Source organism: Eretmochelys imbricata, chromosome 9 (genome assembly GCF_965152235.1).
Source record: "Eretmochelys imbricata isolate rEreImb1 chromosome 9, rEreImb1.hap1, whole genome shotgun sequence".
Classification (NCBI taxonomy): Eukaryota; Metazoa; Chordata; order Testudines; family Cheloniidae; genus Eretmochelys; species Eretmochelys imbricata.
In genome coordinates, this window is record NC_135580.1 from 62,643,697 (window position 1) to 62,671,173 (window position 27,477).

Consider the following 27,477-nt stretch of genomic DNA (forward strand, 5'->3'; position numbering starts at 1 on the left):
GGCTTTTTAGTAATGGAAGATCTAATGTCTAGAGGAAAGGAATGAAATCACCTGCTAGCTCTTCTGTGCCCCCGTTCTTCTCCCCTAAAACAAAGTTTTGTTTCTACTGTAGCTTTATAAAGAGAAGGAGTACTTGTGGCACCTTAGAGACTGAGAAGTTTATTAGAGCATAAGCTTTCGTGAGCTACAGCTCACTTCATCATGAAAGCGTATGCTCTAATAAACTTCTTAGTCTCTAAGGTGCCACAAGTACTCCTTTTCTTTTTACGGATACAGACTAACACGGCTGCTACTCTGAAACCTTACTGTAGCTTTAGTTGCAGCTTCCTTCTGGAGGCTGTTTCCAATGACTGGAAGTTAAATTCTCTAGATGCCAGCTTCGTTTTGTCATTCCTAGTTTGCCCATCGTGAAGGAAGGAATACTGCATCTTTAACCTTCTTCTGTTCAGCTAAAATCCTCCCTCTTCAAAGGAGGTCCAAGAGTCCGCTCATGTGACTGTCAGCTGGTGACGACATGCTCAGTGCAGAGAGCCCAGCAGTGCTGGAAAGGGAGGAGAATGCAGCAAGTGCCACTGTAAAGGAAGTTACCCCACAGTTCTTTTTACCAGTCTCCTGGAGCCAAATGGCCATGAGACAGGCTTCAAAAGGTGTTTCTGTGGAGAGGAAAAAATCCAGTGAGGGTAAGGAGGCTGTTGAAGGGAGTGCATGTCTTGGCTAATTGTATCAACACACTGCAGCAGCTGTTAGGGAGCAATGGGTAAACTGCTGGTCATCGTGCTAAAGCTGCAGGTCTGATTTCTCTGCTCCTAAGAAAGGAGGGTGTTTGCAAAGGGCTGAGTGAATATTGGATTTCTGACCTCTAATGGTGTCATACAAATTGCTGTAAACAAGTGATTCCTTTCCTTTATGCAAAGCAGTTCTATTACCAGATTCCCTCTAACAGAGGAAGGTTGGGGCATTCTGGAGAGAATTGTCCCTCCCAAGTGCTGTAACCTTTTTATTGCCACATTAATCGTGCTGTGGACACTGAATGATGCACTGTGTAGGTGCACATGCTGCTTTATTTTAAATTAGACTTGTCAGTATTGTTCACAGATTGTCTGAAAGAGATTTTAAACCAAGGAAAATCTAAAACTGGAGCACTGACCTATTTTTTGGCGGGTGGGGAGAGGGGGAAAACATGCTAAAATATCTCTTAAAATGCCTAACTTCTGGCTATAGGGAGTCTTCCTGTTCTCATGTCAGCTGGTGTATTTGGCTGCAGTCTCAAGTACTAATTGCTGATCTAACTGTGCAAATTAGAGAAAGGGAAAACGTATTCGGTCAACTGTGCTCCTCCAGTCTTATGGCCTCTCCTTTCTTTTTGGGATCTGTCTGTAATTAGCGTAGTGTTTTGATCTGTGAGGAACAGGGACAGGAAATGCAGCCCTGGTAAATATTTATTACTACCAGCCATCTTATAGTTCAATATTGCTATTGGAAATGTAAGGATGTTTCTTTTTTATATTGTGTTTAAAGGTGAATGTGTCCATTTTCATGTTCTTGCTGTGCTTTGTCAGGACTCTTGGATCCTATTTTCCAATGCAAAAATTATTTAATTCTCTTAAAGATGCTCGAGTGATGCTCTGGTGAATGAAATTTTCTATCCGTGAAACAGGTGCTGCCTGGAGAGCCGTGCTATGCGCCCGCATCCCTGACCCGGACAGGCTAGTTCTAGGGGTCCAGATGCAATGGACTATGAAGAGTGAATTTCCTGCTTGGCCTTTTAACTGAGACTTCCAACACCCATTGTGGTGGTGGTGATAGTGCCTGTGATACACAAGATATCTGCTTGTCTACACAGCAAGTTACTGTGTTGCACGCCGAGGTGTGAATCTCCAGCACGCCAGCTTGCTGCGTAATGACACCCTGTGTGCACGTTGCTACAGCACATGTGGCTTAGTACGCTAGGCCGTGCTCCTGGATTTTCACTGCAGAGTAGCAGCATCCACGTGGAATGTTACTGTGCAGAGAGCTGGTGCCTTGTAGGGTCCCACCCCGGCTTGCTGCACAGTAACTTGCCCTGTAGGCGAAACCTTTATAACTTACCCATGATGCATAGGTATCCCAGGAGTCTCCAAAGAGCAGATGACTTAATCATAACTGAAGTATGCTTACCTAAGGTTTCCTGCAGTGCGTTCAGGCTGCATATCATGCTCTGCTGTGTGTGTTCTTTGTGCTATTGTATTCTGGCTGCTTTGCGGTGATCCTCAGCTGGGAGAAGATTCCGTGGCAGTTAGGAGCTGGGGCATATCGCAGGAGAGTGAATCTGATTGTGTCTTGGAGGGATGTAGGCTGAACAATAATAGCATTTTATAGATCCTTTTCAGTCACCCTTCGGCACTGGGAAGGGCTTTATGTTAAGTCAAAATACTGTGGTTTAATAGATGAGCTTTCCCAAGGGCCATTGCACTGCTTTTGAAACTGTGGCTCACTTTTATTGAGCAAGAATTAATCCTTTACTTGCAGTCTTAAATTTTAATTAGCAGAGTTTCCATGAGATTTTAATTTATCTGACTCTCTGGTATCCCCCTAGGATGGCATAGTTAGTTCTCTGTTCACTATTGCTGAACATAGTGACCCCATAAAACTCATACCAAAGTGTGTACATCAGGGCGCTTCCTAGCACCTACCTAAATCTATCTCATTGCTTTGCTCTTAAAACTGTGATCTGAAGCTGTTTCATTCTTTGAGTCAATAATAGAGCAAAATAACTGCTTACTCCATTACCTGGGGGACATAGCAAGAACAGTTTTCTGGTGCTCCACAGATGGTGTCTAGTCACATAGGGTATGTCTACACTGAGATGAAAAAACCTATGGCACTGAATCACAGAGCCTAGCTCAGCTGACTGAGGCTGCAGAGCTACAAATACCAGTGTATACATTTGGGCTTGGGCTGGAGCCAGGGCTCTGAGACTCTTCCCCCTCATGGGATCTCAAAGTCCAGGCTCCAGCCTGAGTCTGAACATCTACACTACAATATTATAGCTCCAGGAGCTTGAGTCAGCTGACCCGGGACAGCTGCAGCTGTGCTGCGGGTCTTTTATTGCAGTGTAGACATACCCTTAGTTCAGGTTGTCCTCTGTTCTAGTAGTTAAATAGTATTTAAAGCTAGTAATACATTTTCCTAACATTACTTTTCCAGCAAAGCAATTGCTGTAGTTGCCAGAGGGATATTACGCAGTTACATGAGGGGAGATTGTCTCCTTGAGACAGTCTTTCTATTAAGATTTAGCCCATGCTATTAAAATTTGGGAAACCTTGAACTCGAATATTTAAGAGCTTGCACTAGTTTTATTCCTTGTTGTTTTGAAGCTGCTACTGTGACTGGAAGGATAGCCATTTGCATCAGTCACCTAAGTTGCATTATTTTACCTTTTTTGCTTCCTCCGTGTTTGTTTTAGTGCCCTGAGAGGGACGAGGGAGAAGTACTCTTTGGCATATATTATAGGTGGGATTTCTTTTTTGTGGTATAAGTATACTTGGGTCATACCGACTGCAGGTAGCTGCATACTTATTGAATGTTATCTGAAGGTTATGGCCTGTAGCAGTTGTGTATCAGCTCCAAATGTTAACAGTTTTTGTCCTTTATTTTCCAGGAGAGGGTAGTGCTTGGGATTTTTGTGGGGGTTATTTAAACAGCAAAGGCTATGAAGGCTGAAACCAGTTTACCCACTCTATTTTTAAGCGGCTGTCTGTCAAGTGTAAAGACACTGTCACAGATCACAGACAAAGCTAAATCTTTCTTGAATGCTTCCAGTGGAAACCAGGTGTGCTCAGCACCTTTGCAGATTGGGCACAGGGGTTTCACAGCGAGCTTACAAAATCTGTGAACATTTCCGGAAAATCTGGCTTTAAAATAGTCAATTTTGTATCAAATGAAAGGAACCAAACGTGTTTGATAAACACGCTATTCTGCCGTGTGCTGGACAGGCATGCTACAAGACTCACCTGGTGGTCTTTTTACTGGGGAGGAGGATAGTGATTGTGGGGCTGTCTTGAGAACTTATGGAAAGTGTGTTTGGGAAAATACTGTAGGTTAGTCTGGTTTGCGGATCATGCTTTTCCTTAAAGTACTCTGTGTAAACAGCCATGCAGTCTGATAAGTACAGTAAACGCATTTGAATGCTTATTTCAACTGTTGTAATTATCTCCCTCTTTTCCTCTCCTTCCCGCTCCCCTAAGTTTAAAAAAAAATCTGATTTATGATTGTCCAGGAAAAGTGGCTGAACTGACTTCTGAAACCATGGCTTGGTCTATTGATGCACACACATTGATGGAAGATTGAGTGAATTTTCTCCTACTGCTACCCTTGCTGAACAGAATTAACCAAGGAAAGGAAGGACAAAAAGAGAAGAAATTCTTTAATTGCCTATACTCTAATGCTCAGGGTAACAGACAAGAGGAATTGAAATTGCTCATTTATGAACATAAATTCTATCTAGCTGGTATTACTGAAACCTGGTGGGATGATTCGCGTGATTGGAATGTTAAAATCAATGGTTATATAACCCATTGAAGAAGGATCGAGTGGTGGTGGGAGATGGGGAGGGTAATGGCACTCTGTCAAAAACGGCATTACTTGTTTCCGAGTTACTGATAACTTTGAAGAAAGTTATCCTGAATGCTTATGGATCAATGTCATAACAGATAAAAGCACAGTGTTGGCTACAGACCCCACTAGGGAATAGGACGACCACCTCCTTATGCACCTATCTGTAATGTGTAAGGAAAAAACCTTTATGATCGTGGGGGACTTCAATTTGAGTGACATGCTGGAGGTCTCATGCCATCAGTACTGAAACATCCTTGGAATTTCTAAACCTCCTCGATGATGATTTCCTAACTTAAAAGGTGTTGCAGCCAACATGGGAATTCTGAATTCTGGAACTGATCACAGAACTAAAAGTAATCGTAGCTTAGGTACAAGTGATCATGACTCGATCAGTTATAATGTGCAGGAAGAATAAAGTCCAGAACAGTGAGATAGATATAGATCGATATACTTGGTGCTTTAATAGGGCCAATTTCACAAAGCTGAAAACAATTCTGAGCCAAATTAGCTGGGAGGAAGAATTTAATAAGAAAAATGTGAATGATGATAATTGGGAATAATTTGAGAACACGTTACTAGGTGCCCCAAAAGCCCCAATCTGAGGAAGAAGGCTGTGCTGGTTAAAAAAACAACTTGCTTTAGGGAAAAAGTGAAGGTTGCTGTAAAATATAAAAGTAAAATAACAAATGGAAGAAAGGGGAAGTTGATAGTAACAAATATTAATCAGAAGTTAGGAATTGTAGAAAATTGATAAGGGAAATGTAGGGACGCAAGAAGAAATTGATGACCAGCAGAGTTAAGGACAATAAGGAGTTTTTAAAATATGTTAGAAACAGAAAGAATCTTGACAATGGCACTGGTCCATTACTAGATAGAAATGGTAGAATTAGAAATAACGTAGAAAAGGCAGATGTGTTCAATAAATATTTCTGTTCAGTATTTGGGGAAAAAGCAGATGATTTAGTTTTCTCATATGATGACGATATATTTTTCCATTCCACTAGTATCTCTAGAAGATGTTAAACAAAAGCTACTAAAGTTAAACATTTTAAAATCAGCCGGTCCGGATAACTTGCATCCAAGAGTTTTGAAAGAGTTGGCTGACAAACTTGTTGGAGCATTAATGCTGATTTTCAATAAGTCTTAGATCACTGGGGAAATTCCAGAAGACCGGATGATAGCTAATGTGCCAGTTTTTACAAAGGTTAAACGGGATGACTTGGGTAATTATAGGCCTATCAGCTTAATATTGATGCTGGGGAAGATAATGGAGTGGCTGAAACAGGACTCAATAAATAAAAAATTAAAGGAGGGTAATGTAATAGAAATCAACATGAGTTCATGGGAAAATACATCCTGTCAGACTAACTTGTTACCTATTTTTGATGAGATTACAAGTTTGGTTGATAAAGGTAATAGTGTTGATGTAATATGCTTTAAACTTCTGTAAGGCTTTTGACCTGGTACCACGTGACATTTTGATAAACTCGAATGATATAAAATTAATATAGCACACACTAAGTGGATTAAAAATTGGCTGGTAGGTCTCAAAATATAACTAAATGATGAATTATGAAGTGGGTGTTTCCCCTTTGGGGTCCAGCAAGGATTGGTTCTTGACCCTACACTATTCAACATTTTTTATCGATGACTTGGAAGAAAACAAAACCATCACTTGTTTGTGGATGACACAAATCTTGTAGGAGTGGTAAATAATGAAGAGGACAGGTCACTGATTCAGCACAACATAGTTCACTTGGTAAACTGGGCACAAGCTAACAATATGCATGTTATAACTGCTAAATGTAAATGTGTACATCTAGGAACAAAGAAAGTAGGCCATACTTACAGGTTGGAGAACTCTGTCCTGGGAAGCAGTGGTGGATAATCTACTGAATATGAACTCCTAATGTGATGCTACGTCCAAAAGAGCTAATGCGATCCTGGGATGCATAAGCAGGGGCATCTCGAGTAGGAGCAGACAGGTTATTTTACCACTGGATTTGGCACTGGTGCAACTGCTTCTGGAATCCTGTCTGGTTCTGGTGCCCACAGTTCTAAAAGGATGTTGATAAATTGGACAGGGGTCAGAGAAGAGCCACGAGAATGATTAAAGGATTAGAAAACATGCCTTAGAATGATACTCAAAGATCTATTTACCATAACAAATAGAAGATTAAGGGGTGACTTTATTACAGTCTATATGAGTACCAACATGTGGAACAAGTATTTAATAGTGGGCTCTTCAATCTAGCAGAGAAAGGCATAACACGATACAGTGACTGGAAGTTGAAGCTAGACAAACTCAGACTGGAAGTGAGGCATACGTTTTAAATGATGAGTGTGCTTACCCATTGGAATAACTTGCCAAGGGCTGTGGTAGATATTTCACTACCAGCTTTTAAATCCAGATTGGACGTTCTTCTACAAGATCTACTCTAGGAATTATTTTGGGGCAGGTCTCTGGCCTGTGTTATACAGGAGGTCAGACTAGATGATCACAGTGGTCCTTTTTGTTTAGAATCTCTGAATTCCTTATATCATAGCGCAGTACACCCTCTTTGGATAGCTCTTTAAGGGAGCTGTATCACAGCAGTGTGCTTGTGCTGGGTGAGCATATCCTGGATTTACCAGCTGCTGAGCCTGTGTTCTGAGGACTGCATGGGATGGCACTTGCTTTGTTACATGCTTCAGAGTTTTGGGGAATTCTGGGTGTTGATGGGCTGCTAAAGAGCAATTTGTATTACGTATTTTTAAGGGATCTCCAGATTCTGTGGTCCAGTGTCTGTTTCGGAGACTAATTTGTGAAACTGCCTGCTGCTTTACAATACGTTTATATGTGTGGCTGAAATCTGTGCCCTGACTCTCCAAATCTGGTAACACACTCACTGCACTCTAATCTACTCCCCACATCCCCCCATACCTGGGCCAAAACACAAAGGGGCAGAGTTGCAGAGAAGTGTAAAGCTGGAGTGCCATCATTGGCATTCAGCACAGCTTTTTAAAAAATCCCTAATGCCCCTGCCTTGCCCATTCCGTCCAGAGTCCGCATGTTGGACATTCCACTGCATGAGATGCCTCCTTTTAGCGAAGGTGTTGGAATATTCTTCCATACAACCTGTCTGAGAATCTTTGGGTGCTTCTGTAAGTTACAAATCTTGCTGGATGTTCTTGTAAGGACTGTAAAAGAAAATCAAGGGGTTGTAACACCTTAAGGGTACTCTTACAGCCAACAGAGGTGCTCCAGAATGTGTGGTTCATAAAGTAATTTCTGTAAGTCACGGTTTTAAGGTAGTTTCTTTGGAAACAGTTTCTCTCCTATAATAAGTGATCTTCAGAGGGCAGAGGAAAATGCTCTATACTCATTTATGAGCTTAATCTAGCAATCAATAAAACTAGATCAGCATGTATGAAGTCATCTTATAGGGCTTCCTGATGCCCACCATTCAGCGGCAATCGTTAGCTGGTAACAGTTCTTCCAAGCAACCCTTCCAAGAGCACTTTTTATTGTGCTTTTTGTCTTTAGTTTGGGATTAGATTTTTCATTTCATTCATGATTAAAAGCTAGTACCCAAGGCCTCAGTAAGAATTGGGAAGCCTTGAATTATTTTGTCTGTAGAGAGAACTTATGAGAGGGAATGCCTGTAACATGAAAGCTTTCTTAAAGGAGGCAAAACTGGCTGCAAAACAATTATTCATGGGTGAAACCTCCATTAACTAACTTAATTCTCATTGTAACCTGAGGAGTCCTTGCTGCTAGAACATCTATGGGCTTTAGAAGAAAAATATATATGGAGTAAATATTAAAGGAATCCACTGTTATTGACCAGGATCAAAGGTTTGTGCCTGCATACACAAAGGAATGAAGGCTTGGTCTGATTTACACAGGAAGAATTTGTTCCACATATATTAATCTGTCAAAAAGCTGCTTGATTTCCTTGGATGGGTTTAAAAGACCTTTGTTTTTCTTCCTCCTCCCCCCCCCCCGCCCTTTATTCTAGCCCCTTCATATCTTCAAATCATGTGAAAAAGCACTTTAAGAAGCACATTTCAAAGGGGCAGAGAACAAATGTTAGGTGATGTGTTTTAAGGCTCTTTTTAGATTAAAGGGGGCTTACATTTTCTCTAAAACAGAATATTAATGCCGCAATGGATTAATGAACATTTTGCAGGTGGAGAAGAGTTCAATTTTTATCACATAAAAATACGTTTCATACTCATCACAAAGTTATAAGGGACACACTTTTCTCTTTGCTTCATGTTCAGTGGCTTTATTCTTGGGAGAGAACATGGGGAGGCCACTGGACCGAGAGTCAGGAGATCTGGGTTCTGTTCTCATCTCTGTCACCTTGGGAAAATAGTTTTACTTCCCCTCTGTGCCTGTTTTCCTTCCCACCCTTTGTCTTACCTTGTCTACCTAAGTTGTCTGCTCCTAGGGGCATGAACTCTTAGTATGTGTGTATACATTGGCTGTTACAGCAAGGTCCCAGTCTCAGTTGAGACCTCTTTGCTGTGCTCTAATACAATTAATACACAGCAGTATCTCTTGTTGGTTTTGTTTTTTCTAGCATTATGTTGCTTGCTGTTATTGTCATCTTCATTATAGGGCTGTTTTTCTTTCCCTACTTGCCTCCTGTTTTTGGCATGCATTTTCTTAAATGCCACTCTGTATAGGTCAGTGATACTGACTGTTGAAGATGTCTAACACCAGGACTCAAAAAATCCAGCTTTCACTTCCTCTCTCCCCACACCCTCCTAAAAAAAAATTCTAGTCTTTACATTTGGAAGTGGGGGAATTCTCTTCCAAATGCAAGCGAAGCATAACCCAGTGCTGCTTCTCGGGGTCAGCTGCTCTAGGCGCTGCTGTTAGCAGACAAGTGCCCTGGGAGGAAGGGTGGGCTGAGGTGGGGTTGCAGAGCGCGATGCAGGGATCCATCCACTGGAGCAGAAGGCTCTTAGACTTGCAGGGAGGAGGGAAGATATACCATAAATGGATTTATTGCAAGGAAGGGGCTGCACAACACTGATTTGTGTGGGGAGTTGCTATAAATATATCTTGAGGTGAGGGGCAGTTTTAACTTGATTTATTAGGAGCTGCTGCTTTTTGTGATGGGATGCAGCATTAATAGATTTAGTTGTGTTGGGAGGGATTGCTTTATCTGGGAGATTAGGGTTCAGTTGGTTGCAGACCAGGATCTTCCATTCTGACCTGCAGGAGATTGGACAGGAAACAAAGTGGCTTGGGGCACCCCAGTGTATATCAGCCTGTTGAGGAGCCTTAGGTTAGCGGTTTGTAGGGTGAATTTTTCAAGCCTTTTGACTAATGCTTTTTTTGTGTGTGTGTGCTTCCTATGCCTCCTGCATCTCTCTAATCTGTCAGAGTAGCTACCAAATGCACGCCTCACTCAGGACTTGCTCCCAGGGCTGCTCATCCTCTGCTCTGCCAGCTGCAACACTTTGATTTTTGATTTTTTTTTTAAATATTTGCTGTAGTTTTAAATAGGACTAAGTCCCTCTCCACTCTCCCAAGAGAGAAAAGTATAGTTAGGAATCCCTGCAGGGGGTATTGTCGGTCATACTCATGAAAGCCAGGGACTAATAACAGTAGTTATTGCCAGACATTAATGCCACCCCCCTCCACTCTGTACTGTTCCTTGGTCAACCTTGGACAGACAATTGTAGTTTTGTCACAATACAGGGTGGTTTCATGATGTGAACCTCTGTTCACTATGGTCTGGGATGAGAACATGAGTGTATCTAATGCATGGGTATGTTGCGCCACTTAGTCATTGGTAGACTGACTTCTTTTCTCAACAAATCTGTGTGCTCAAGGAGTGATTGAATAACTACCTACCTTTACCTAGGACTGCATTCATCACCTCTATTGGCATCCTAAGAGGTGGGGAATGTTGGAATTAATGCAGATGCTCATACCTTTCATTCGTTCTGTTTTTTCAGGGTTCTCCTTATATAATGGAGGAGGGATGAATGGCACAAGCCAGATGATGGATTTTCTGGAGGAACCTCTGCCTGGTGTGGGTACCTATGAAGATTTCAATACTATCGACTGGGTGAGAGAGAAGTCCAGAGACCGGGACAGACACAGAGAGGTAAGTTTTGTTTCTTGCTGCTTTGCTTTTCGCTGGTCGTGCAAAGCAGAATTGTCTGCATATAAACTTTATCTCCTTGTCTCTGAATACTTTAATCTGGGGACACTTATAGGAGTATCTGAGGGTGGAGGGGTTGCTCCCAGTGAGTGACCCGAGCACTTTTCCACAGGTGATCTTTTAGTCGAAGGAAACTTAGGTACAAACTTTTACCCGTCATCAAAATGTACCAGCTGCCCTGCATCTCTGTGCAAGGATTGTTAGACTCTCTGAATGGAACGTGGGATTGAAGAATTGGGATAAATTTTAGTTGGCTCATCTTTTCCTGAGTTTCTCTGCATCCAGGATATGGGAGGTTTCTGGGAACTGCATTACTATTATTTGGGGATAATATTTGAACTGGGGAAGATAGTGAACACACTATGTACATAGTTTTGTTTGTAAGGAAGAGCAAGATTTCTTTTTGATCACATAATGGCTATTATCAAACAATAAAAACATAGCCATTCATTTTCAGCCTTGAAAACACGTTCTCTGTTGGAGAAGACTAAAGAGAAGTAACTCATGAATTCCTTCCCCAGCGCTTTCTGGCGTTGTGCGGTGAAGGAATTGGATTAGAATGGCAGAGCGTGCCTTAAATGGGAAATTAAGCTCACTGCCTCCTGTATCATAAGACATGTGTTGGCAGGCTTTTTATAGGGCAGTGACTGGCCTAAGCATATTAAATGTAACTCTGTTTGCCAAAGTATTCTTTTGAAAGTTACACTGAGCATGACAGTGGCCTCTGTCTTAACAAGTGAGGAGTCCCCAGATCTAAGACTGCCTGTCAGCACAGGAAGTGTGCCAATCTTGTGTGATGCCTGGACTATCCCAAAGAGGAACAAGTGCTCAAAGACCCTGTAAATGGCTGTGTAGATGCTACAAGCATGATTCCTCCCACCCCCACAGCTCCTTCATCGCTGTCTATGGTGGGAACTAAACCAAAGGGATTGCATAGAAAAGAAAATGGAAAATATGGTGATTGACATGAATAGCCTAGTTGAGAAATGCCCAGACATGCGGCTAATAATGCTACCTCCTCTGTACAAACAAATTCAGACCAGGTCAAACCAAAAATTACTAACTGGCCAAAAAGATCAGTTTGCAACCGTAAAAAGAAACCTACGGCAGATAATTTATCCTTTCCAAAAACTCCCTCCCCCAGCCTCACGAGGTCAGTAGTAGCTATGCTCATAAACAATCTGGCTGTTGCTGCTGAAAGGCAAAATCTAAAGAAACAAGTAATTAAAATCCTTCAGCCAGAAAGATATCTGCTCACCTTATTTATTCCAGTTAAAGGGGATTTGTTGTTTGGCCATTGGGTCTTTTACCCAGGAGAAATAATGGACTGTGTACTGGGACTTGCACCAGAATTGTTAGTGCGCTCAATAGCCCACGTTTGATCCTTTCATTCAGCCTTCAAGAGCAGTAAGATGAACAAACTTAAAATATTATCAAATGTTAGGTAAATTTTATAGGGCAGAGCCTTAGAAGAAGTTATCAGCTTTGATCTTGAGACTCAGAACTGTGTCTAAGCCTTAAGAGGCCTCCTCGGAACAGTTCAATACCTCTGAACCAAAATGTCTGGCCTAAAAAGCTGTTTTGAAATAACGTTTCCATTAATGGGGATTTACACACACAAACTCAATTCCTGAGATTGTCAAGACCTTGCATATCACAGATAAGAGTCTACCTGAGTGCTCAAAGTAATGCCCAGCCTTTGTCATTCCTCCCATGGTCAAAGGACTAGATTGAACACACTAAGCATTTGCACCTTGCTGAAAAATGTGTATCTATCTAGGAATTCGTATACTAATTGAGGGTACGTGGCATGACAGGTGGACATGAAATGCTCTGAAGGTAGTTCTGTTTCCACAAACTGCTCAGGACAACAGTCCTATTACTAAAAATGCTGGGTTTGAGAGAACTAAAGAATAATATGCAAGTTTGTGTGTTTAAATGGGAAAAGACATTTAAGGTGAATGTTTGATTTAATCTTTTCTTTGATTTTCCCGGTTTGGGGAAGCTTAATTGTCCTTGAATCATGTTTTTGTACCTACTCTATGTAATGCGTTGCTTGCAATACTGGATGTTTTGATTTTGGAAACCCTGCATTTCCTGGGTACAATCACGTGAATAAAGGATAGAATTTGAACCTTTACTCTGATTTTTCTGTATTGGTGGGAGACACTCAGACCCTGATGTTACTATTAGTATTTTTTCAGCATTAATTAAAAATATATGCTTCTAAAATAGATCTGTCTGTGTGTCTGCTAAAGAATGTCTAATGTCTGCCTTGTTAAACCTTTCCTCCAGATTGCTAGTAAAAGTAAAGAGTCAACATGGGCCCTGATTCACAGCGTGAGCGATGCCTTTTCTGGTTGGCTGTTGATGCTCTTCATAGGGCTGTTAGCAGGTGAGAGGACAATACAGTTTTAAAAATGAATTCCCAGTCCTGCACTATAGTGTCTGCATTGATTCCTCCTAACCAAAACTCTTGTGTGACCAGAGCCTGTGACTTTCTGGCCCAGAGATGAGTGCTCCCAGTTCTGCTTACATGGTTTTGCAGTGGAATATGAAATTATATTTAAGCACTTACTGCCATAGTGTGGGAGTGTCATGACACAAAAATCAAACCAGCTAGAATTACCCTTCCTGGGCATACTAAATCTGCTGTTACCACTGCAAATAGAAGACTCAGCCCAACAAGGAGAAATCAAACAGAAACATCTCATCTTCATCATACCCTGTCGGTCACCAAAGAATGGCTCTGGCCAGCAGCCAAAGGGAGCAAGTTCCAAAGTTTGGGACCCCACACTCTCCTGTCAGTACTGGAGAGGCCAACTCCAGGGACTAACAGCAGGAGATTTTTTGCTCATTTTTAATTGCTGCAATGGGATAAAGGTGAGGGGGAGGGGCTGTCAGGTGGCCAGTTCCCAGACAATTCAGAGAGACAGATTTGCAGATACCTTTAAACTGTATCAGAAAGAACTGGAGCCAGTGGAGCAGTGATAAATCAACAGGAAGCAGCTAAACTCTTACAATAAACAATGCGGATATATTCATATTTACATAGACAATTTGCCTACTGACACACGGAAATTACACTTTGTTGTGGCCCTTTTTCATTAATGTGCATTGGAAGAGTATTGCTAAACAGCTGGCATGACCTCTGGAATATACTATACACAGACTTACTGATATAAATCAGGCTGACTCCATTCATGGTCACCTTGTTAAACATGTGAAGTTTCCTGCAGTGTTGGAAGTTGGGGACAACTCATCTGAAGGCATCTATTCTAAGGATGTTAGGGATCATGGGAATATCACACCAAAAACATAGACCTTGTTTCCTTACCAACTTTCTCCTACTTCCATTTGGCACATACCTGTAATTTTCTTGGTTTCTAATGGCTATTGGAAATGGCTTCTTTCGAGTCCTACATTGCTCGTGCACCAGAGTCAATGTTGTTAGTAGAACTGTAGATTTAGTGCTTAAGTTCTGTAGAGAGCACAAGACCTTTTTTGTTTAGGCACTCCATAAATGTGATCTCTTACCCCTTCTGCACCTCAAAAATTATCTGTCACACCATATTTATATTGGAAAAACTTACCTGCTAACCAAAATGAATTATGTTCTGATGCCTGGGGTGGGACTTTGTGCAATTTTTTCTGTCAAATGTTGAAATATTGGGGCACTTCTCTCCCACACACATTTAAAAACATCCATTAGTGAATCTTACCTTTAGCTCTTCAAAGAACAAACATAAATTTTATGTGTGACGGGTTGGATCACAGAAACCCCCTGGAGGTTGCCAGCTGATGTGCCAAGACTACTTCTGCCCCTGCTTTCTCTGCCAGCTTGGGACTCCAGCGCCCTGTCTTGCTGAGCCAGACATGCCAGTCTGCTCCAACACAGACCCAAGGTCTGAACCACGGGCCCCAAAGCTGCAGACCTAACTGAAAGCAATTTAAGAAGTGTTCCTGCCTTTAACACTCAGATGCCCAACTCCCAATGGGGTCCAAACTCCAGATAAATCTGTTTTACCCTGTATAAAGCTTATACAGGGTAAACTCATAAATTGTTCGCCCTCTAGAACACTGATAGAGAGATATGCACAGCTGTTTCTCCCCCCTGCCCCCCAGGTATCAATACATACTCTGGATTAATTAATAAGTAAAAAGTTATTTTATTAAATACAGAAAGTAGGATTTAAGTGGTTCCAAGTAGTAACAGACAGAACAAAGTGAATTACCAAGCAAAATAAAATAAAACACGCAAATCTAAGCCTAATACAGTAATAAAACTGAATACAGATAAAATCTCACCCTCAGAGATGTGTTTCAATAAGTTTCTTTCACAGACTGGACACCTTTCTAGTCTGGGCACAATCCTTCCCCTGGTACAGCCCTTGTTCCAGCTCACGTGGTAGCTAGGGGATTTCTCAGGATGTCTGCCTCCCTTTGTTCTGTTCCACCCACTTATATATCTTTTGCATGAGGCGGGAATCCTTTGCCCCTCTCTGGGATCCCACACCCTCCTTCTCAATGGAAAAGCACCAAATTAAAGATGGATTCCAGTTCAGGTGACATGATCGCATGTCACTGTAAGACTTCATTACCCACTTGCCAGCACACATGTATACAGGAAGACATACAAGTGAAACAGCACCATCTACAGACAGTTGTCCTGGTTAATAGGAGCCATCAAGATTCCAAACCAGCATTAATGGCCCACATTTTGCATAATTAGAGTAGGCCTTCAGAGTTGTGTTTTATATTTCTAGTTTCAGATACAAGAGTGATACATTTATACAACTAGGATGACCACACTCAGTAGATTATAAGCTTTGTAATGATACCTTACAAGAGACCTTTTGCATGAAGCATATTCCAGTTACGTTATATTCACACTCATTAGCATATTTTTATAAAATCATATAGAGTGCCTCACAGTATGTACATAAGTAAATACTGCAAGGGTTGTGTTTGTCCCTACGGTAAATGTACCAGAATGCCACAGGAGATGTAATGTTCAGGAGATCCCAGCAGTCTGTGAGAGATCATTCCTAACTTTTTATCTTTGTTTTCACGTTAGGTTCTCTAGCTGGTCTGATAGACATCTCTGCTCATTGGATGACCGATTTGAAAGAAGGACTGTGTATGTCAGGCTTCTGGTTTAACCATGAACACTGCTGCTGGAATTCCAATGAGGCAACCTTTGAGGATAGGGATAAGTGCCCAGAGTGGGAGAGCTGGTCGCAGCTTATAATTGGCCATGGAGAGGTGAGATGTAAAAAGAATTGATTCTGTTGCTGGTCTATTTTTTGCACATTTACTTAGTCACAGGGTTCATTGTGGCAGGGCAAGCATACTTCAAGCCTGAAGTGTCCATCAGTCTTAATACCAAATGCTGGCATCTTTCAGTTGTATGAATAAAAATAACTCCACTGCTTTATGTTTAGGCTTAGCAAATTCAATTTTTTAATTGTTTTATAATTTTGACTGATACTATCAGTGTTCATTTTTAAGCATTTTTTTAAAATTTTCACCGTTGCATAAAATTGTGGGGTGTGTCAGACAATCTGATGTCAGACAATTATTTCGTGACAGACACAGAGATTCAAAACTTAAAGTTCGCTAATTGTTGAGACGCAAATTTTCAAAATCACATGGCCAAATATATGAAGTAAATATCCTCAGATCAAACCCTAAGTTCTCAAGTAGTATTTCTCTTTGCCTATCTGTACATTCTGATTATTTATTGATAGAAATATATTTTGTCAGTTTGGTGCAAATAGTGAAATTGATGTTTACCGACATTAACCAATAAAAATCAAATTCTTCCAAGCTTAGTTATGTTTATGTTCTATCCAGTGAGGGCAGCTGAAAGCTTATTACATTGTGTAAAGGTATTAGTGTGCTAACACACATGTGAGTTCTTGGCCTTCCAAAGTGTTCTATGCACAGTTTTTAAATCTTTTTCGGGCAATGCAGAATTTGCTGGTTTTTTGTTTTTGGTTTTTTTGAGAACAGGATTTAAGAGCTTGTTCAGTACCAGTGTGTCCAATAAGTAGGACGTTCATATTTGTTCAGATGGTGGTGTATATCTTTATCCTCTAAGTTAAGCCTGTCCTAAAAACCACATGGTCCACTTTATTAGCCAATGTACTCTACGCTCACAAGATATCCCACTTAGAGTGACCAGATGTCCCGATTTTATAGGGACAGTCCCGATTTTTGGGTCTTTTTCTTATATAGGCTCCTATTACCCCCACATCCCCTGTCCCGATTTTTCACATTTGCTGTCTGATCACCCTAATCCCACTGCTTCTGTATTGGCTTGCCATGTACTACGTGGTCACTGCATAAAACACAAATTCTACATGCTTCCCTCCCTCCCTGTCAATCTCTTTAAGTATTTCATAGACAATGTGATTTTGATTGAGGATGACAGTCTTAATCAAGCAATTTTTTTCTCCATTTCAGGGGGCATTTGCATACATTCTCAATTACTTCATGTATGTTCTCTGGGCCCTGGTATTCTCTCTCCTTGCAGTGTTGCTGGTCAGGGGATTTGCACCTTATGCTTGTGGCTCAGGAATCCCAGAGGTGAGTCGGTCTGTCACTTTCCTCAAACAAAGCCGTCTGAAATATTTTCCATCATTTGGCTAAAGGTTGTTTCTGGGATTGAGGAGGGATGTAATTGTTCATCAAAAGATGACAATACCATGGAAATTTAAGGAAAATTGCACTTTTAAAAAATGTAGACTAGAAAAGAATCAGAATGGTCTAACTTTTTGCTTCATTTCAAATTGCAGTGTTAAAATATAACTAGTCTCCCATGTCTCTAAGTAGTGACTGCAAAAATATTTTAAAAAACACCTTCCCCATCAGCATGTCATCATAGAAGTTTAAACAAACAGTACTGTTTGTATAGCACTTAGAGAGTGTGCTAGCCAGCAGCTTGGCAGAGATTAGCTGGCGTCGTGAACAAACAGTTAACTTTGTTTACTTTCAGTGAAAATATGAAAGAAATTAACTGTTTAGCAACTATAAAGTGTTTAATAAAACTGTAAAACAAAGTCCTTGACAGCATAGTGGGCCTCTGATAAAATAGAGATCTAGCCAATTAGCAGACCAAATATTTGAATGAAAGGCTATAAAACTTTGCTTTGACTTTCAGATCAAAACTATCTTGAGTGGTTTCATCATTAGAGGCTATTTGGGCAAGTGGACCCTGATAATCAAAACTGTTACCTTGGTGTTGGCAGTATCGTCTGGCTTGAGTTTGGGGAAAGAGGGCCCCTTGGTGCATGTAGCTTGCTGTTGTGGAAACATCTTGTGTCACCTTTTCACCAAATACAGGAAAAATGAGGCCAAACGCAGAGAGGTAAAACAAAGATACTGTAACATTGTTTTATACTGCAGGGGAAGATTTGTGGGCTTCGCACTAGATGCTGAATGGCTTACTACTATTTCTAGTCCAATTTGGAATATAAGTAGCCAATTTTTAAAAAATTTAGAGTGGTGGTTCTGCAGATCATTGAGTAAAACAACTTATCTTTAGTATACAGTATGCAAACATACTAGTGTGAAGACTAGTCTGTGCCTGTGTAATGTGTTGAGTATAATATTGCTGTTTATATATATATATATATATATACACACACTGTCTGATAGGTAAGGAATCTAGCACCAACTTCTTAAACTTAATCAAATGCAACACTTATTTGGAACAAAAAATATTTGTGTTTGACTTCCCCTGTGAAAATATTTCTACCAGGAAATGATACTTTCCCACAATGTACACAGGGTAGGGATTTTTGCTGGTTTGTGAGATAAATATTAGCAAGTGATATAAACTTGCTTTGAGCGCAATTCTGCAGCCCTTGAGTTCTCGGACTTGCACAAGTAGTGCTTTGTGGACTTGGATAGGAGTAAGCACTACTCAGCCTGAGTACAGGCTGAGGAATTGGGTCATCTGACACTCAAATACCATGGAGATGGGTGCATTAGAAGAACCTAACTAGTTCAGGAGAGAATTCTAACATCTGAATTGATTTAAAATACGACCAAAGTAAACAGGTGAAATGACCTAAATAAATTGGAGATCTATTCCATAAGTTACTACAAAATATTATCATAACATCCTATGACATTTTATGGTAAATCTTGGAAAGTGATGACTGAGATATGTAGTATCACCTTGTCTGTATTATCATCTGGCAACCATAAATACAACACTATTTTAAGACACAATTTAAGTATCATGAATGATTCCACGCAGTCTCTTGTTTAGAATTTCATGAATTAATTATTTCTAGGAAACTGGATAAAAGGTGTAAGGAGTACAGATAGCCATGTGATTGTTGATTGTAGAATTAACAAGAAAATACCTTTTTGTGTTTTATGCTATTGATATTGTGACTTTTTTGTACTTAACTTTTTTCCAAGACACAGATAGAACATGAAATCTGAGGAAGGAGGTAATTGTAAGCACATTGATACTACCAAGTTTGGGAATAGAGAATGTTAAATGTTAATGGTAACATTTTGTAGTAAATTATGGAATATATCTCCAGTTTATTTAGGTCATTTCACCTGTTTACTGTGGTCATATTTTAAATCAATTCAGATGTTAGGTGAGCTATACAATAGACATCTGAGCTGTACAAAATGTACCTACTTGAACAAAGGAGTAATATAACTATTGTCCGTGTCTGACTTCTAACCTCTTGATTTAGGTTTTGTCAGCTGCTGCAGCTGCTGGCGTGTCCGTAGCTTTTGGTGCACCAATTGGAGGGGTATTGTTTAGTCTGGAAGAGGTAATCTGAACTTTGTATTTACTCCTGGCAAGTTATTTTATTGCACACATACTAACTGCTCCTGCTCTTTTACCATACGGCACTTCAATGCCCTCCGTGGCTGTTTTCATGCAGAGGAAGCATACACAGTTAAATATCATTTGGAGTATTTATAAGTGTTAGCTAAGCAACACGAATGCTTGTGTGAGTCAGCTGAATGCTTTGGTTTTGAAAGGTTTACTTCTGAATTAGTGTCTTTCTTTTTGCAGCAGTACTGATAATTCCCCCACACAGCTGTGCCATTGCATGTGACCTGTGACCCCCCAGTTTTCATAGTCTTGTTTCCCGAACTCTATCTCGCACTACTCCCCCCAACCCCCCCAAAAAACGCTGATGGTGTACCTCAATCCTAATCTGTATCCACCTTGATAATCCAGTCTTGGTTCTCTCCAAGGAGACTTCTAATTTAGTTGAGTTTTGGGGGGGGCCACAAGCCACACAGATAGAATAGATCATTGCTACCCTTTTAAGAATTTAATGTTATGATTAGCAACCCTCTCATTCCTGTTCTGAGTGGCAAGATCGTGATAGCCACTGTAGCAACTGCCTTACAGCTCAGCTCTGATGCATCATGCCAAACTAATCAGTGATATGTAACCAGGCATTCAGCTCCAGCGGTCAGCCGTTTGTATCACAACATTCTCAAAGTAATATTCACTTACCCTGCGGGGGATGGCTTTCTGTGTAGCCAATGCCCACAAATGATCAGATTGACCACAAAACTTATCTTCCATGCGACCAATCAAGAATGGAACTCAAGATCAGGCCCGGGTACCTGGTATAAGACATAGGTATTAATCGGTGAGGCCATCTAGATGCCCCTTTCCCCCTTACTAAATAAAAAGCATTGCCACCTTTATATTTTCAAGCCCAGAACCTTATACCATGTTTTGAAAAAAATTCTACATTCTGTCTAGTATCACTATCGATTGCACCTCTGAAATAACCTTTCATAAACATGTGTTCATTGTAAATATGGCTTGGAAATCATCTGACTTAATCCCAGATTGTGGAAGTAGTCTGAAGTCTCCAATGGATAGTATACGTAGGGTACACACATGGTGCGCTCAGGGCTACTATGCCATTCATGTGTCACTTCACTATATAAAGGGGTGTTCCTTTTGAATGAAGCAGTAGCTTGACTGGTCCATGGCTTACTACTATTTCTAGGCCAATTTGGTATTTTAAGTAGCCAATGTTTTTAAGTTTTATAATGCTTGGTGGTTCACTGAGTAAAACAATTTATCTGTAGCGTACGGTATTTAAACACACTAGTATAAAGGCTACTCTATGCATGTGTGTAATGTGTTGAGTATAATATTGCTGTTTATATATACAGTACTGTGTGATAGGTAAGGAATCTCGCACCAGCCTTCTACGTTAGAGTCCTTAACCCTACTTTATGCAAGGGTAGCTCTTACTGGACAGTAATTAATGTCAGTTTATAATAAATGACTGAATCTGCCTTTCCCCCCTTTTTAGGTGAGTTATTATTTTCCCCTCAAGACACTGTGGAGATCTTTCTTTGCCGCCCTGGTAGCAGCGTTCACTCTGCGCTCCATCAACCCGTTTGGAAACAGTCGTCTGGTTCTGTTTTACGTGGAGTTTCACACACCGTGGCATCTTCTAGAGCTCGTGCCATTCATACTTTTGGGAATCTTTGGTGGTCTTTGGGGATCTTTCTTTATTCGCAGCAACATTGCCTGGTGCAGAAGACGTAAGACAACCAAACTTGGCAAGTATCCTGTGCTGGAAGTGCTTATTGTGACTGCCATCACAGCTGTTCTGGCTTTCCCCAATGAGTATACCCGTATGAGCACCAGTGAGCTGATTTCTGAGCTGTTCAATGACTGTGGGCTCCTGGATTTCTCCAAGCTCTGTGAGTACGTGAATGACTTCAACAGCACCAAAGGGGATAATCTGCCGGACCGAGCCGCTGGCCCAGGAGTCTACACAGCTATGTGGCAGCTGGCTTTGGCCCTTATCCTGAAAGTCTTCATTACCATATTCACTTTTGGCATGAAGGTGAGAATGACAAGTAAAATGGTATGCAGATAGAAAGATTGAAATCCATGTCTTTTGTAAAGAATTGGCAGAAAGTGAAACTCAGTTGTTCTAAATGTTAAGGATCAAGTGTAGTAATTTTCAAATGAGCCTTAATCACTTAATAGCCTACATCCCATGGACTTCCAATGGGGCTGATCTCATGCAAAGCGACTAGTATGCTCTTGCAAATTTTACCTCCATTCTGAACTCTTCTAACTGTGCCTAGTTATTGGTAGTTAGCAGTGTTACTGTTAGCCGTGTTTTGCAACACTCCACTGTCACAATCACTGGGCTAAGTGCACCTCTGACCCCTATTGGTTTCTTTGAGTGCACCCCTCTCAGGCTGTGAGCCATCACCTGTCTTTGGAAGGATCATGTGATTCTCTCAAACCAGGCCTCACCTGCAGTCCCCTATGATAATCACAGCAGGCCTGACTTATCTTCAGTGCCTGTGGATCTCTTTCCCCCAGGAGCAAGTGGTAACCAGTACCCAGGCAGCCTTCTCAAAGCAAAGGCATTTCAGAGAAAACAGATCTCAAAAGCAATAACCCAGTGTATATGCATGCCAGCCTTTCCCTGTGGCTTACCGATTCCCTGGATCTGGGGGGAAGGCCTTAATGCCTTCAGACCCCCCTGCAGGATCTTTCCCTGTGCCAGCCTCTCTTCTTGACAGCTGACCCATTTTCTCCTGAAAAGGCTTTCACTGATTAATATCTTTTTGACCTGTAGTCTCCCAGACTGGCAAAATACTTCACCCTAGAAGTATGCCAGTGTCTTGTAATTGCCCTCAGCGTTTGCTGGGAGGCTGCTTACCTAGATCCATTGGGTTGCTTTCCTACTTGTTTTATCCGTAGCCTCTATTAAGCTTGTAAGTCTTATAACTCAGTGTACAACAATCTCACCGACCAGGCAACATAGTATTCACAGGGCATCTCCATCTCTGCCACACCCACTTCTTGAGATTACTTAAAAATGGAGCAACAAGCACAGTTCTGAATTGTCTTGCTTTTGGAGGCTTAGACTAGAACTTGACAGTGAAGTTGCGTGTATAAAACATTAAGTTCATTGTATGCAACTTAATTGCAACTTAATTTCTCACATCCTTCCAGCTTCTGCATTTTTTGCAGGCAGAATCAAAGTGCACTCATAAAAATGTAGCCCCTGGGAGTCTTTTTCAGCTTGATTTATTTTAAATGGTCATTTCTTAAGATAGTTAATTGGAAATACCCTCCTTTGGACATGATTTGCTTTGACAGTGGTTGTGAGCTATTTTCATTTTAAAAAAAAAAAAACGTATAGTATCCTAGAGTATCAGATGCAAGACCCTTTCATGCTTATTCAGTGGCAACCTTTTGAGCAACTAAGGTTATTATGCACTTGGAGGCTTCCTCATAAGAAACTGATGGGGGCAGGGGGGAATTTGAGATGCTGGCTGTAGACTGCAAACTAAGGATCTTTTTCCCAGTATTTGAAAAGTGACTGATCATCTAATTCCACTAAAGGCAAACTTATGAATCACTAAATATATGCAAAACAACTTCCCCTTTCATGTTACAGTGAAGTGGTCCATTGCTACAATGGACAGTGCTCAAATGTATGAGAAAAGGATGTGATGCTTTCAGCTAGTCTGACAGTTTGACTGAAAGCACTTTTTACTTTATAAGCCAAATTATGTCAGAGTAAATTATGTGAATATGGCTGTGAGAATTATTAATGGTCCCTGTAAGACCTAATTCTGGGGACCACTGTGGCAAGGCTCAGTTTGAATTTTTTCAGTCTGGGGAGAGGGATTTTTCTATTTTTAGCGATGGAATTTTCACTCCATTCGGGTGTTTCACATATATGACCACACACAGCAATTGTCCAGCTGGAAAGGCATAGGGGAACACTAATATATTGCGTGTGTAGCTATTTTGTTATATTCTCATAGGATGATGGCTTATTAGAAACTTATTAAACAGAACAACAGTAACCAGGTATGTATGGGAACAAATCCTGGGTGTAGGGGGGTACTATATGTATGCAGGTATAATCCACCATAGTGTAAGTAAACACCAATAAAGAAATGAAGATGGGCTCTGGAACACCCTACTCACAATAAGACCTCCTTTTCAATCTGCGATTGTGTTTTGGTGCTGTCACCATAGAGTTATCACAAACAATGTACATGGCTTAAGATTTGAGCCTAGTATACAAGTTTTCATTGGAAACTAATGGTGGAAGCATAAGACAGGAAAGGAGGCAGTGTGTGGTACCTAAACCTTCCTCTGGGATGTCGAATGCCCCCATGTCTTTCCTTTAAATGGGGTGGGGGCTGGGGGTGATATTGTAAAGCATGGTGTCTGTCTCATTCAGTTCTTCTGTGTTTCTGAAATGATCAGTTGTCGGCTCCTCAGGCTAAAGCCACGTTCTTTATAGCAGAGTTCTTCTCACAAACCTTGCACTGTTTTAGGTGTGAGTGACAGGTAAGTACCGTTGATTACGTAGGGAACTGAGAATGAATGTTACAGTAAGGGCTGTGTTATCCAGGCAGGCACCGTACACATTGTATTTTACCTGTTCATTCCGGATGTCCTAGCGCTGTCAGGACAGTATGTATCCTTCCTTCTGCAGGGAGCAGATCAGTACATAGTTTAATGATTATCGCCAACAAGCATAGTTGATGATGACTGCCAAACTGATTCTGTGTTCAACTTCTAAGTCTGTTACCCCTCCGTGTATGTTGACTTACTGTTGCAAACGTGCCTTTACCTTACACTAATGTGTTTGGATTTTTTTGGTAGGTCCCTTCGGGTCTCTTCATTCCCAGCATGGCAGTTGGTGCCATAGTAGGCAGACTGCTAGGTGTAGGAATGGAGCAGCTGGCTTACTATCACCATGACTGGACTATTTTCAGTGGCTGGTGCAGTCAAGGGGCTGATTGCATCACTCCTGGCCTTTATGCAATGGTTGGTGCTGCAGCATGTCTAGGTAAGCAATAAATATTTGCTGCTAGTTTAAAGGCAAAACTTAGTGTGATACTTTGTCAGTTATCTACAGAGCTGCCTTCGGAGTTGCAGAGAAATGATTTTGTGTGAAATGCTACTAGTTTTGCGGACTTTGAAACTGCTTTTATCTGGAGAGAGGAAACTTTGAAACTGTTCTTCGTAATGCGTTGATCATATTTCTGCCTGCTCTAGTTTACACCATGATGTCCTTGGAAATGAGATGAAACACTTCAGTGGGAATTTCCTGAGTAAATACTTAAATCCCTGGTCAACCTAATTGATTTTAAGTCTTTCTCTAGGCTTTTAGTCCTTCTGTCAGCCTTTCTGCTTCATGGTACAATTCTTGTTTCATGTACTCTGTTGGGGGTTTTTGGGAGCATTTAATCCATTTAACAAAAATCCCTTTTTGTGAAGTAGAAGCATATCTGACTGGGTTCCACCCTGAGACACAATTCCCAACCTAATAGACTGCAATGTGCCTTATGCTTTCCAAAGATCTGTTTTGCCTTTGGTTTTCATCACAAGTCACACCAACTTCAGTGTGACAAAGCTCTGTCCTTGTTTCCGGGGGTCCTGCGTTTCCTGGCGGATTTCACTAGCCTCAGGGGCTCACTGTGACCCTCCACATAGCCCTTCTCTCTCTAGAGGCAAGGATCACAGCTTATTGAGCCATTTTCATCATAAGCCAGCAAGGGAGGTGAGGAGAAGCTATCCTCCTTCGCACAGTCTCTGTTGTCTCCCAGTCTCAGTGATTAATCGCGGAAGGGATGGGAAAGCCCTCTACTCCAGGCTCCAGCCCAGGGACCCTAATAGTAGCAGCTATGGTAGCTGACTTTTTGGAAATAGGACATGTACACTTCCCTGGGCCACTTCCCCAGAGCAGCCCCTACTCAATGTCTCCTTCACCTTTACCTCAGGACCTCCTTCCTTGCGCCTGATAGGGATTTGTACTGCTTAGTTCCTCCAACAGCGCAGCTTCCTCCTACAGCTCCTGACACGCGCACCTCACTGACTAACTGGGAGGCTTTTAACTAGTTCCAGCCAGCCCTTGATTGGCTTCAGGTGTCCCAATCAACCTAGCTATCTCCACTGCTTTCTAGAGGGATCTTAATTGGCCCCAGGTGTCTTGATGAACCTGGAGCAACTGCCATTAGGTTACCATGGTACCAGAGATTTGTTAGCCTGGGGCTAACAAACCTTTTCCTCACTACTTTACTATAGCCATCTGGCCTTGCCCTGTAACAGTAGTTACATGTATATTTATTACTAACTAATGGTTCTCAGTTCCTGCTTGCTGGGAAATTAATAAATAATGTAAATCTAAACTGTCAAAGGAAATAACATACTAACCAATGTAGATATCAGACACATTTCAGAGGTTCTGTTAGTTCCTCGTGGTAGCAGACCCACTGAATTTCATGATTCTGTCCACGAAAACATGAGGCAACAGTCCAGATCGGAAGTATGCCCAACCAGCTGATATGAATGTGTGGTTCCTTGGGGCTGCTTCTGTGTACTATGGGAGAGTCGAGGAACAACTCTGGCTTCATGGAATTTAAGTGACACTGAGAACCAGATCTATCCGAAACAAACTTAATGACTCCTATAATCCAGACTAAAATGTATAACCAATCTGCTGTAAAGCATGGACATTTTGTAATTAAGTAACATTTACCTATATTCACATTTGTTTTCCAGTGTAACCTTGAAAACGTCCTGTCTATACATAGAATGTGAAGACTAGGGATGTCCATCTGCTACATCTCAGGATGGCAGAGCTGACTTTAGTGTAGTATGCCTACATTGCACATCAGAAACAAGGGAGCTCTTGTTGGGAGTCCCTAGGAGTGTGTCAAACTCTGAGACTTTTGTTCTGCTTTGCAGGTGGAGTAACCCGTATGACTGTGTCGCTGGTAGTCATTATGTTTGAGCTTACTGGTGGACTGGAATACATTGTTCCTCTAATGGCTGCAGCCATGACTAGCAAGTGGGTGGCAGATGCGATTGGACGGGAGGGCATCTATGATGCCCATATTCGTCTCAATGGCTACCCCTTCCTAGAAGCCAAGGAGGAGTTCTCGCATAAGACTCTCGCCATGGACGTAATGAGGCCCCGGCGGAATGACCCTGTTCTGACTGTCATCACACAGGACAGCATGATGGTAGAGGATGTAGAGGCCATAATCAATGAAACCACTTACAGCGGCTATCCAGTGGTGGTGTCCCGGGAGTCCCAGAGGCTGGTCGGATTTGTCCTCCGGCGAGATCTCATCATTTCAATTGGTAAGAGAAGTAAGGCAGAATGCAATGTGGATAAAAATTTTGCAGTCAGAGACCAGTTACAACTTGTTAAATAGAGTGCAGTAGATATAGGCTTCAGTGAGCGTTGCCATTATACAACGCCTGTGATCAGGGCATGTAACTTCCATCACCCTGAGCCTTGGTGTGCAAAGTGCCACTCAGCATGTGTTTGACTAAATCAATGCAACAAGAGCACTGCCATGGAGAATAAGGCTTTGACCCAGCAGCAACTAAAAATATTCTGTTTTATCGGCTGGCTTATTTTTGAAAGACACTTTCTGCAGCTAAGCTTCAATGTGGTTGGAGTTTTGTTGGTTCCATGCATTTAAAAACAAAGCTTGAAAAGCACTTGAAAGAGTGTGTCTGGCTATTGCCTTATAGCGACTTGTCAGTGTTTCGGCCACACCCAGGGCCATTTGAGACTGTGCTGCCAATCCTGCAGATGGAGGGATCAAAGTCACAGGGTTCCCACCAACCTCCACTCCACCAGGGACAGGTTGAAAGGCTAGTGTGCTATTTGCTAGTCATGCTTCG

At 41.5% G+C, this 27,477-nt stretch overlaps 1 protein-coding gene across 2 annotated transcripts in view; it reads left to right on the forward strand.

The window, feature by feature from the left end:
* The window catches only part of LOC144269920 (H(+)/Cl(-) exchange transporter 5), a 92,080-nt gene that overhangs the window by 57,327 nt on the left and 7,276 nt on the right, over nt 1-27,477 (forward strand). For both annotated transcript variants that reach the window (XM_077825988.1, XM_077825987.1), the window contains exons 3-11: nt 10,555-10,706; nt 13,059-13,158; nt 15,841-16,028; nt 17,232-17,354; nt 17,929-18,135; nt 19,490-19,570; nt 21,092-21,634; nt 24,439-24,625; nt 26,527-26,925. In XM_077825988.1, the coding sequence (XP_077682114.1) occupies nt 10,555-10,706; nt 13,059-13,158; nt 15,841-16,028; nt 17,232-17,354; nt 17,929-18,135; nt 19,490-19,570; nt 21,092-21,634; nt 24,439-24,625; nt 26,527-26,925 (1,980 nt within the window). The remainder of the gene's footprint in view (nt 1-10,554; nt 10,707-13,058; nt 13,159-15,840; nt 16,029-17,231; nt 17,355-17,928; nt 18,136-19,489; nt 19,571-21,091; nt 21,635-24,438; nt 24,626-26,526; nt 26,926-27,477) is intronic.